The sequence below is a fragment of the Tiliqua scincoides genome, chromosome 7 (genome assembly GCF_035046505.1).
Source record: "Tiliqua scincoides isolate rTilSci1 chromosome 7, rTilSci1.hap2, whole genome shotgun sequence".
NCBI lineage: Eukaryota > Metazoa > Chordata > Lepidosauria > Squamata > Scincidae > Tiliqua > Tiliqua scincoides.
The window spans coordinates 18,993,361-19,006,490 of NC_089827.1; the positions used below are offsets into that span (position 1 = coordinate 18,993,361).

The window sequence follows — 13,130 nt, forward strand, 5'->3', positions numbered from 1 at the left end:
CACTGACGCCCAGCACCGTCAGTGCTGGGCCTCAATACCAAGAAGATGCATCGAGGGAGTTCTGGATGGTACTGCCACCGGTTGGCGGTGAGTCAACCCCCCTCACCGTAAAGGCGGTGAGGGGGGGAAGGCAGGGGAGGGAGGAACTGGGGGAGGAAGGAGAGGATAAGGCCTGGAAAGGGAGTGGGGATGGATCCTATACCCCTTTCCAAGTCACAAAGATCGACATGGGTCTCCTCTGTTCTGCATCAAGGTAATCACAAATGCCCCAGTCCTATCCAACTTTCCAGCACTGATGCAGCTGTGCCAATGCGGTGTGTGGTGCACTCTGGAGGGGCGGTCATGAGGGCCTCCTCAGAGTAAGGGAATGTTTTTTTCCCTTACTTTGGGGCTGCAGTGAGGCTGTATCAGTGCTAGAAAGTTAGTTAGGGTTGGGTCATAAGACACTTGGATGATGCCGTCCACATTGAAGGACAGGCAGAATGTTGATTTTGCACTGAACACTTTATCTCCAATAGGACATACAAACGTGAGAACTAGCAAGCTACTTTTTTCAAAATGAAAGTTGAGAGTCAACTTTGGTGTCCAAGTTATCACATGATTATTGCAATTATCTTTTGATAGCTTGGTCATCGCTGACTCATTGAGTGAGACAATCTTTTTATTTCTCAAGAGTTATAACATCAACAGGCAGAAAGTTATCATATAATGGGGTTACCAAATCTGAGATATTTAGAGGTCTCTGCTAGATAAGTCATTCTGGAGTGGTATGATATTGACTATGCACATTTCGAGATACCTTTAACTTACTTCTAACCCCTGAATTTACCTTGGTCTGTCTCCTACAAATCTAGCTCGTTCATACCTAAGTAAGAATTAACTTCTGGAACTTTTCAGGTTCACTTTATTCTTTGCCGTGGGGAGTATGCTGTAAGAGACAATGTGAAAAAGTTTGGCATCAACAAATTGCTGGACTCTGGAATCTACAAGGCAGCTTTTCCACTCCATGATGTAAGTCTAGTGCTTGAAGAATCACCCTTTTGAAAACAAAAGTGATACAGCAGGCCCAATGAAAGTCAGTAGGAAAGCATAAGCATTAATTGGGCATGATGGTTTTATCCTACTTTGATATCCTGGTTTATTAGGATTGCTTAAACCACAATTTTCTGGTCTGGACTCAATGAAAAACTATAGTTTGATAAACTAGGAAGTTTTTTATTTAACCAGGCAAATGCAAGACAAAAGAGAAAAGGCAGGAGAGTGTGTGTTTATACACATGCTTGTTGGCTTGTTCCAGGGCTGTCCAAACATTTTGGCAGGAGGGCCACATAATCTCTTTGACACTGTGTCGGGGGCTGGGGACAAAAAGAATTAATTTACATTTAAAATTTGAATAAATTTGCATAAATGAATATATTAGAGATGGAACTTATGTGAATGAATGAAGGTCTTAATGAAGGTCTTAATGAATGAAGGTCTTAATGAAGGCCTATAAAAGGCCTTGCACAAAGCAAGGCCAGCCTTTCCTTTGCTGCCACAGCTGCATCACAGATGTGAAACAGCAAGTAGCAGAGGGAGCCCTCATCCCACAGCTCAGGTAAAAGGTCGAACAGTCGTCCTCATGCTGAGAGCAGTTGTGTCGGGCCAGCACGGGCTCCAGCAAGTCTCCAGAGGGTCAGAGGCTCATTGGAGACTGGGGGCTCCCCGCAGGCCTGACTGGGAGCCCCCAAGTGGCCCCTGGGCCTGGGTTTGGGTAGCCCTGGCTTGTTCACAATCTAGCACACTGTGGTTTCTTGAACTGTCTGAATATGTCCAGTGAGATCAGAATTCCCAAATATAACATTTTTTCAAAATATTCAGATAGTACTTTTTCTTTATGGCACTTAAAAATAAATAACATAAAAGCATTTATGGTCCAGTCCTATCCTTGGCCGGCCTACAGGGTGCAGTGGCAATGACGCAGTCTCTGCTGCATCCTGCGGGTCAGCTGGGCCCAGACAGCAGTGGAGAGGTGCATAAAGACATTTTTTACCTAGTCCCTACTCCCTAGTCTCCAGTGGAACTATTTGGATCTATACCAGCTCTATTCACATAAATTGGGTAGCTGTAAGGGAGAATATGGGGCCTGGGTTGGCGCTCCCAATCACTGCTACTCAAATCTGCCCCGAACTACCCTCGGCCTGATCTATTCTCAACCCCAATCCACCCTTGCCGCCGACTTACCTAGTGCAGTGGACAATCTGTGATCCTCTGTCACCTACACGCAGCGTCCTGGTCTTTGTGCTAGCAGCAGCTCTGTGGAATGTATGCTCCAGTAACAGCCCACTGGATGTGTTGGTGGATCATGAGATCCACCAGTGTATCCCTTGCATAGGATTGGGCCATAAGTTAACCCATTTTTGCCTGGCCCACAGGTGTACACATTTGGTCCCTGTTGCATATACACAACATTGGGCAGAAATGGCTTTTAAGGCAAGGGCCATTAATTATTTCAGGTGTTGGTCTTTCCTTAAAATTTAGTCAGAAAGATTTTTAAGTATTCAAAAAGAATAAAACTGTGCTTTTAGTTTTCTAAGTGAAATCAAGAAGCAAGTGGATTATTTATTTCTATACCTTTTTTTATTTCTATACCTTTTTATTTTTAGCCTAGTGCAAAGGATGGAATTTTCTATATTTTATAGCCTTCCAGCTGATTTTGAAACAGAATTTCTGAGCTGTAATTTGGGGTTTTTTTTCCTTTAGTTTTGCACTTTTTTTCCTCTGTCTTCATTTTCCTCTGAGGTACCGTTTGCCACTTGAATGTGGCCAGCAGAATTAAGTCTAGACACGCAGCATCCCTTTTCCTTGCCTGATCCTTTCCAATAAGCTAGCAATAAGTGCCTTGAGGTTTTTTCAAACTGAAATAAACCTGGTAAGATGCTACTGCATCTTACTGTTGTGCCATATACCCTCCTGATCCTTTTAAATGCAGGGAGACACAGAATTTGCAGCTGTGATAACGCACTTGCACTCATTCCCGGTGTCAGGAGGTGCCTGGAGAAGCTCTCGAAATAGAGCTCCAGCACTCCTGTTGAGCAGAACTAATGTTGTAAAAGAGCCTGGAGAGACAGGTGTGATAAGGTCAAAAACTTATTTGCAAGGCTGATCTAACTGCCTGTCCTAGTAGCTGACCCTCAGACTTGTTTCAAAAGCACCTCTATTTATGCTGGTGTTGGAGAAGATATCACACTACTGTTGCCATTGGACACACAGAAATGTGTAAAGAAATTATCTCTATGAGCAGATTTTCCTGAACAGGCCTAGTTGCTCAAAGCTCAGAACCTGATTCTTTGTCTCCTGCACAACTGTACCCTCCTGAAATAATTGCCCTAGGATTCTAGCATCCTAGATTAGGGAATTATTTTTCTTGCTCCATTAGCTGGAGCTGGTCATAGCTTCTGCAACCACTGTTACTTCTGTACCACTACTGGTAAAAACCTTTATAGTATAAGACACTTAGGACTGATCAATAGTGTAAAGAGGGAGGCAGGACACACTTCCTAGTGGTGTATTTTAAGGGCTGAGGAAATGGTCCTATCTTTTTGTACCAATGCAGTGTTATGGATCAGTCCTTCTGAGTGTATTATTCAAGTTCTGTGTTTTCATGGGAGTCTGCAGCATTAAGTACATAGTACAGGTGGGACCTCAGTATCCACTGATTTGACTCATCACTGATACTAAGGTACACCTTTAAATACCTTGTAACAAGGGAAAAAAGCACCAAAATCCAGTTTCTTCATGCTATTAAATAATTGTAATTTCATTCCATTAGATTCCATTATTCACCCCATCTAGTGGCTGAATGTGGTATAGTGTCTATACCAGCGTTTCTCAAATGTTGAGGAAGCTTTACTCCCTCAGTAAGTTCTTGCAGGGGAGGGGCTAGGGCAGCGGATCCCCAGGATTGCGTTGCTAAGAGGAGTGCTTTGGACTTACTCTGAACCATGTAGGGCTGCAAGAGGTGTGGGGAGACCTCTGCAGCCCTCCCACCAAAATGAGAACCACTGGTCTATGCCAATGCATTCTGGGGCAACAATGGAGGAGCAAGTGGTATCCTGGTAGTGGGTCTTTAAAGCTATTTTCCACGTATTTGGTATTGGTATTTGGTTTTTTCTTTAATCCACTGGAGGTTCTGCAACGGAACCCCAGTGGATAACAAGGCACAACCTGTATGTCTCTGTGCTCGCCATCAGCATGTCATTCATTCTCAGATTGTCTTGCACAAACATCCACGTGTGTGCTTATCACTGAAAGCAGACAGGGACTATAACCAGTAGCTGGTTCTGCACCATACTTTTGTTACTACACATGCTTAGCGTACAGAAACATGTGTGTTTATGAAACATTTAGCTGTTGGCTCTTATAGCACCCCAGCTGAATTTGGTGTTTACCATAGGCAAGAGAGACCGGTATAGAAGCAAACACAGTATTATTTATTGAGGGAATTAAATGTACAATAAGAGGGATGGGGGAGTATCAGAGTACAATTAAACAAAAGAACAGTGATTCAAGTGATTACATGCCCAATACAATTGCTTATAGAATGGGGGCAGCCCTGGCTAGCAGTGTTGCATGAGGATGTGGGAGAGAAAATCTAATATCTATATTCAATTCCTAGCTTGGCCATACTTACCCAGGAGGCAAACCAATGTGGGGGGGGAGATATAAAGGCTCCTGGGCAGACAGGAGAAGACCAGAGGGATTCTCCTACTGGGTGCAGAGAAATCAGGAACCCAAGTGGTCAAGATGCAGAGATGCAGCTGTGGCTTGACTCACGTTAATAGCTTTGTGAAACATGGGACAAATGCTTTAATGAGCAAATCTGATCTTGCTTACAATGGTCCTGCTGGCTCCCTGCTGTGTAGCACTTCTTATTGATACTCCCATATTTCAGTAGGTAGGTTGCTCTGCAGCAGATTAAGGTTTTCTTACTATAGTGTCATCCTCAGAGGATTTGGTGGATTGGTTGGCTGCTCTGTGCTAAAGGATGTCTAAAGAAAAGAGTCTGGGCTTCCACCCAAACTGGTTGAAAAATAGATTTAAACTAAAAATAGGGACTTTAGAATAGTTTCTGACACAGCCTTGTAGCTCAGTTAATCTCAGAGATGAGAGGGGCAGTCAGCAAGCCACACTGCTAGTAGGGCGCTTGTGGGAAATAGAACAGTAGAGGGGATTTAACATCAAGTATACCCTTCTATAGCTGCTGAACTGGAATTGGGAGATGAAGTTTCACAGAATCTGGTTGGAAATTCAAGGCAGACAGCTGAGTTACCAAAAGTTCTTGACCAAAAGGCAGAGCAATCCTAAAAGGGTCCAAGGAAAAGGATGTTTGGACAACAGTCAAAGTGTACACTAGGAAAACTTTGATTGAGCAGCCGCATGTGGTTCCAAAAAGCAGAGACCTTCATGCAAAGTCTTTCTCAGGAGATCAATAGGTCAGCTAGAATTTCCAAAACAAAACAAAAGGATTCAAGAAGTGAATGTCCCAGAATGGCATGGATAAAGGCATCTCCCACCAGCACAAAGACCTTGTATGGGGTGAGGGGAAATTTCCTGATCTAAACAGAAATTCCCAGTCTTGACTTGCAACAGCCAAAACAGTGTTTTTTGGTTGTTGTTTTTTTCTCCAAATTCAAAGGCTTCTCAATGTTTGAGTGATACCCTCAGGTTGTTGCAAAGATTGGTGCAACAATATTGGTGACTGGATTTACTGGGCTGGGCACTCAAAATATTCCCTCTGCTTATTTGGATTATAAGTGGTGAAGCATATCCAGAGAAAAATAAAATGTTCACATTAAAGATGAACAAATTTCAGAATTCCTTGGTCTTAGGCACTCACTCCTGGCTTTGAGCAAGACTTTGAAGAATCCCATACCTAAAGGACAGTGATTCCCAAACTTTTTCAACTGGTGACCTACTTTCCTTGACCTACTGAACCATTGGCCATGGCTCCTCATTAGGACTACAATCCTATATATTGTATAAGGCAGCTGGTTTTTCACGAGAATTCTGCTGCTCCACTGGCTGGTTTCTGTAGCTCCCCAGGAAGTCATGGCTCAGAGTTTGGGAACCACTGCTAAAGACCAATATGTGGCTTATACCTGATCATTGAAAGAAAGCTAGTAACAGTCTCCAGATGTTTTTTCCACACCAAAACTGAAAAGGTAGTTGATTGTGCGGTTTTTTTGCCTGGTGTGGACAACCACCATGTTAATTCCAACTGCCACCATAAATGGCAGTTTATGACCTCTGTTATATTGCACACATGACAGCAGCAGCATTGAAAAAACATCAAATGGAGACTAGTTCTAGTTTCTGAGTGTGATAGCAGTCCAGGTGTAGACTGATCGGAAGGGATTCTCAGGCATTGACTCCTAATATTTCCGGAAAAGTGATGCATTTGGGGACAGAATGTGAGCTGATTCAAAGAAGAAATGAGAAATTAGTTTTATTTTCAAACGTTCTTCATTGATCTACATGCAAAAATGTTGTTTTGCAGTCAAGATTCAATTACCAGTCAGAGGAGCCCTACTGCCCAAATGAACGATATTTGCTGTACAGGGAATGGGCCCATCCTCGAAATATTTTCAAACTGCAGCCCTTGGATCTTGTAAGGTAAGTATGGATAGACATCAAAGGTATTTAAGAGTCACTTAATATGTACATTTTTTCTCCATGGATAGACATTATATAAAGGAAAAATGTGTATGTAGACAGTGAACTATTATGATTGCAATATATGTGTATTTTGCTATGTGTACAGATGTGCCAATAGTATGCATGCTGATCTCAGTTATATTTTGCATACTTTTTTCCTTGCTTATTAAAAAAAATATATATTTGAGGTCCTGATTGCACAAGCCAACACACAGTTTGCTTCCTTAAACGTTACACCAATTCCTGGGTATATTTGGGGTGCTGATTCCAAAAATGGCATCTGTTTTGCCCTATTACATCTAGATTTGGAGACACGGCATAGCCTCTTTAGTGAATGATTCAAACAGCTTCCTTATGAGGAAGCCTACACCATTGCTTCCTCATGAGGAAGCTGCTTGAACCATTCACTAATGAGGCTATACTATATCTCCAAAACTAGGCGTGATAGGGCAAAACGGATGCCATTTTTGGAATCGGCACCCCACATTCATATCAAACCACCTTAAAGTTTGGGAAAAACTTTTCTGACCCTCAATTTTGTAGGCCTCTCTTATTCACCCTGACTGATTTTGTTGAACTTCTGTGGCTATGGAGTGCTTGTTTTTATATCAGGACCCAAACATCTCATCACGTGTTTCTGAGCATGTTCAAGATATCTACATATCTTTATCTAATAAATCAAAAAGTCTAGCTTAGTAGGAAGACATCATTTTAAATCCATTTAATTTAATGTAACAGGCAACCTAATCCTAAACTGCACTGGAGCAGCAGCACCATGTGGCCTATGCTGCATCCAGTGAATCTCAGGCGGCCAAGGGATGTCTGCTCGGGGTAAGGGGATTTATTTCCCCTTACCCCAAGTAAAATCCCAGCCATTCTTCTGGGAATCCATGTCAGCTATATTGTTGGTGCAAATCCAGGAAGCCCTTTGTAGGCCTCCGCCGATCCAACCCCCCTCCCAGGCCCGATCCTCCTCTGGTTCTGCTCTCCCCCCACCCAAAAATGCCTACTCTCCAAAACACCCCTCTCCAAAATGCCCTTTTTCAGCCCCCGCACCACCTGGGATAACCTTACCTGTGCTGGCCTGCGCTAGGATGGGATATGGTGCCAGCAGGCCGTTTGGCTGGCGCTGCCTGCTCACGAGTCATAGCAAATGTGTTTTACAGCATGCTTGCATCACTCTGAGCTGGCACAGGGATGGCTGCACCAACTCAGCCCAAAGTTAGGATTGTGATGTAAATGAATGAATATTTGTATGCTTCTCTGTTCCTGCAGGTTGAATAGAAATTTGTTTAAAACAAAAAAATTATATATATATAGTTATACACGCGCACGCACGCGCGTGTGTGTGTATGTATCTATGTATCTATCTATCTATCTATATATATATATCACACACACGGGGGGGACGACATTAAAAATGTTAACCGAGAAAATCAACCTGCTTAGCAGCAGCTTCTAAAAATTAACTACAAATAAAATGATCTTGTGCTGCCACTCGAATGGCTAAGCTTGATCTTTCGTGAAATTCCATGGAAGGAAAATTTCACAGCGGTGGACAGCACCCTGAGAATAACCTTGGACATGCTCTCATTTCAACAGAGTTGCTGTCTTGGCACCACTGAATAGAATTCCTTTCAGACAGACATCCTATTATTTTAACAGATGCATGTAGAAATTAGGTAAGGCTTTTCCCATTTCTGCATCTCTATGCAGGAAAAGAATTTTGTTAATTTATGCCTGATGCAGTTATAAAAAAAAACATGTCATCGCTCATTTTAATCATCTTGGAGGTCATGGAACGAGAGGAGGAAGCTGTGAAGTGTGATTGCTCTATGGAATCCTAGGTTAGTGCAAAAATGAAGGTAGGTCACAGAAATGTATGCTTGCCATCATAGAGTGTGGAGAGAATTTTCTCCTTAGGATGGTGTCTGCATTTTCAAAGGGTGTGTTTGTATCAACAGGAAATATTATGGTGAGAAAATTGGGATCTATTTTGCTTGGCTGGGTTTCTATACTCAGATGTTAGTCCTGGCAGCAGTTGTTGGACTTGGATGCTTCTTGTATGGATATTTGACAAAGGACAACTGCACTTGGAGGTAACCTATAACTACTCAGGCCAAAGTTACAAAACAGTCAGAGAGTAGCATACTGCATGCCATAGAGCAGCGGTTCTCACACATTCAGCATCAGGACCCACTTTTTAGAATGAGAATCTGTCAGGACCCACCAGAAGTGATGTTATGACTGGAAGTGACATCATCAAGCAGGAACATTTTTAACAATCCTAGGCTGCAATCCTACCCACACTTACCCAAGAGTAAGTCCCATTTACTATCATTGCTAAACGAACATACATAGTAGATTGTTAAAAGTATAGATCTGTTACATTTCCCCAAATGCAGTCACATACCATGCAGCATCAGGTCTAATATATTCAAAATAAAATATTGAAATGAATGGGGACGCACCTGAAATTGGCTTGCAATCCACCTAGTGGGTCGCGACCCACAGTTTGAGAAACGCTACCGTAGAGACACTTCTGTGTACACTGCAGTATGTAGATTTTGATTCCTTACATGTTCTGTACTATTTTCTAAGCACCCTTATTCCCCATTATATTTATTTATAGTAATAAACCATTTATTTGTTTAGCTATGTAAACTGCTTTGTGAATTACTTTTTGTTTAAAAAAAAAAAAATACATAAATACTCTAAATGATGTTAATATTGCTCCTGCCTGTTCTTCTTTCACAACCAATGGCACAGATTGGAATTGCCATTTCACATTATGTACTGTTTCATTTATTCAGAGCCTAAAACTGTGCTTCACTGACCTGAAAGAATGGCTGGTGTTAATGCTGTGTTAATATTTCGTTGTTCGATTGATCTTGTCGCTGCTTTTATTGCCAGTTTTTACTGATGCCTTGTTCGTTCTCTGATTTTATATTTGTACAGCCCCTCCCCCATATATGCAGGTCCCATATCCATGGTTTCACTTAACCATGGTTCTGAAATTTCCCCCATCACACTCATAACTAGAGGTGTGACTTTTTTCTGTGATAACAAAATAAAAATACATAACACCGCTTTCTGCACTTCTCATTTTTGTAAAAAATATATATATATATATATATATATGTGAAAAAATAAACTGGGAAGTCTGTCGGGGGTTGCATGGGTAATGTGACTGCATCTGCTGACACTATACCACCTATATCACTTACCTAGTACACTTTTAAAGTGATTATAATTTACAATTATTTTTTTAAAAAGTGACCTTGGAATAAACACACACAACACCACTTTCTGCATGTTTCCTCATTGGGAAAAACGAAATCTGCAAAAAAAAAAATGTTTAAGAACACATCTACTCATGTGTAGATGTAGACTGGTCTCTCTTCTTTGCAAATACTTTGCAAAAGGAAAATTCTTCTTTTGCTTTAGAACAGGAAACAGACAGAGAGAACCTAGACTCATAGCGGCTATATATCTTCCTGTTAAGAGTTCTCACTATTGCCCCCTGTAGTGTTCTTCTTGCACAGCAATTTTCATCCTTTTTCATCTCATGGCACAATGACAAGGCACTAAAATTGTCAAGTTTTTGACGATTGACAAGGCACACCATGCTGCCAGTGGGGGGCTCACATCCCCCATCGGCCCTACTAATAAATGACCTCCCCCCAAATTCCTGTGGCACACCTGTGGATCACTCGTGGCACACTAATGTGCCACAGTACAGTGGTTGAAACTGGCTGCTCTAGCAACTACATTCTAGGTTCTCACTGTTTGCTTCCTGTTCCAAAACAAAAAGAAGAAAAGTCTCCCTATGGCAAAGAGTTTGCAAAGAAGAGAGATGAATCATGAGCGCAATGGGGGAATTTGAGTAGGGTACACTGCTACGCATGGTTTTCAGTATCCGCTGTAGCAGCGTGAACCTATACCCGGCTGATACCAGGCTATATCTGTATATTGTATTAATATTACCTTAATTGGTTGTTTTATGGGTAGTTTTCTATGTTATTATGCATATTTAATGTTAGCCACCTTGAGCATGCATGTCTCTGGGGAAAAGGCAGATAAAAACATTGCAAATCAATTATTTGTCTTTTTAGCCAAGAGGTATGTGACAGTAACATAGGGGGGAACATCATCATGTGCCCACAGTGTGATCAGGAATGTACATACTGGAACCTCGCCATCACCTGTGAATCTTCCAAGGTAACAACATTACATCTTATAACACAGGGAAACACATTATTAAATTTGAGCTCTTTTGCCCTTGCATGAAGTAGCTCAGTCCCATTTTCCAGAGGTCTCTTCTTACATAGGAAATGCTCTGGAAGCTTACGGTATCTTTGTAACAATCCGCTTACTGAAGAGGTTAAAAAGGAATATTGGAAAAGGAGCAATCAGCATAGACGTTAGTATGCCTGGGAAAAATAAATGCAGAATTCAAAGATCTTGGGCGTGTGTTTCCCTGCTAACCTTCCTCAGCAGCCAGGGTTCTTTCTCCAGGCCTTGTCCTATATTATAATCCTTGTCCTTGTCCTATAATATAGTCCTATATTTCCTTCATTATCTTAATGTATTCTATGTGTCTGGTCAGCTAAACAGTTTTGGTTTAGTGCCTTAGTGAAATGGACATCAACTTGACTTTCTACCAGATACGTACAGCCAGTGGTTCCCAAACTGTGCTCTACGGCACCTGAGGGCACCACAGAAAACTCACAAGGGTGCTTCAGAATGTTCCCAATGTTTGCTTTAGCTCTCCCAGGCACCACCATCTTGGATCACATGCGATCGTGCGCGATCCACAATGGTGGTGCATGGGAGAACCAGGAAAAAGAGGCCACCATAAATGAAGGGTGCCTTGACTGCCGTAAGTTTGGGAACTACCACCTATAACCCTTGTTCTGAATAACTGTGAACTTTGAAGAGAGGAATCCTGGTACAGAACTGCTTTCTTTTACTTCATAAATGGAGCAGCCCTGAGCTCATATATTCTTTCCCTACATTTGTAGAATCACATTAGAATGGAAATATTAGGGATAAGAAAAGGGTAAATGTAAAAAAAAAATCAGAGAGTGATTCTTGAAAATCATTTCAAAACATTTATTATTAAATAGTCCCAGATGTATTGTGCTTAGTGTATTATAAACACTGCATTTTAATTTGCCTTCCATTGGTGGGTATTTTGTACATATAAGAATACAACATCTAGAGCTGGGACAAGGAGAGATGCCTGATTTCAGTCATTCTCCTGCCCTAGAGCTCATGAGTGTGGTCAAAGCCAATGGCACTGACCATTTGCTAGGCATTGTGTCTATGGTGCAGAAGGAACAAGTGCACAACCTCAGGTGCTAGATGTGGGGTTACTGTCCCTCCACAACCATTTTCACGGCACAAAGAAGGATCCAAGTGTGTGATTCTGCATGTCCCCTTACCAAATCAAGGTTATTGGGCACAGCAGCAACAATCATAACAAAAAGAACACCACATTTTATGTGTGGAAAAATCATACATTATTATCTTATAAGCTAATCTTTATTAATGTTTTATTTTATTAATTGTTTTATTTATTAATGTTTTACAGAAGCTGTGTATATTTGATAGCTTTGGAACATTAGTGTTTGCAGTGTTCATGGGAATATGGGGTAAGCTAGTTTAAAATACACTATTTTTATGGGGGACATTTGTTTAGTCATAAAATTTAATTTTATTTATTTACATTACTTTCTAGCTGGTTCAAAAGGCGATCAGCTGGAGTGTGCATTCTGGCCTCCACCACAAGCAGCAAGTGGCCAGCTATGCACACCAGTGGTCTTCAGATGCTCACCAGTGCAAATTAGTGTGCATAGGGGAGAGAAGCAAGGGATAGGTGCATGTGGGGGCTGAGGAAACAAGGTTCTCCTGTATCTGTGGTTTCTGTATCCACAGGGAGGGGGGGCCTGGAATGGATCCCCTGTGATATGGGAGCCTGCCTGTACAAACACAGATGCAAATATAATGTAAATACAGCATGACCATGTGGGGTGTCTAGCATGCATTTTTAGAATTTACTATCCCAGTTCAGTAAGAGTACAATTCTCTTGGTACCATTTTTTGGCATCACTAGCCCATGCTGGCTCATAGACTGTTGTCTTCTTTTAAACACACATTGGTAAAATATCCATTCATCTCGAATACCAAACATCCAGGGCAATGATTTTCAAATTATCCGCTGGGGAACCCTAGACTTGCTTGGAAGCTCATTAGAAACGCCTCAGTAAGAATATCAGAAGCAATCAAACTTTCAGCTGATCCTGATAAGTAGAAGGTGTAGGTTCTGGGCCTTGGATTCTAGATCCAAGGTTGTGGATTCTAGATCCAAGTTATGGTTTAAGCAAGACTTGGACAGTGTCCCATATGAAATGAGGTGCACCCTACAGCAT

At 41.7% G+C, this 13,130-nt stretch overlaps 1 protein-coding gene across 1 annotated transcript in view; it reads left to right on the forward strand.

Moving 5' to 3' along the window:
- The window catches only part of ANO6 (anoctamin 6), a 47,744-nt gene that overhangs the window by 14,576 nt on the left and 20,038 nt on the right, over window positions 1–13,130 (forward strand). The window contains exons 5-9 of the mRNA XM_066634427.1: window positions 898–1,011; window positions 6,539–6,654; window positions 8,661–8,795; window positions 10,812–10,917; window positions 12,293–12,353. Of these exons, the coding sequence (XP_066490524.1) occupies window positions 898–1,011; window positions 6,539–6,654; window positions 8,661–8,795; window positions 10,812–10,917; window positions 12,293–12,353 (532 nt within the window). The remainder of the gene's footprint in view (window positions 1–897; window positions 1,012–6,538; window positions 6,655–8,660; window positions 8,796–10,811; window positions 10,918–12,292; window positions 12,354–13,130) is intronic.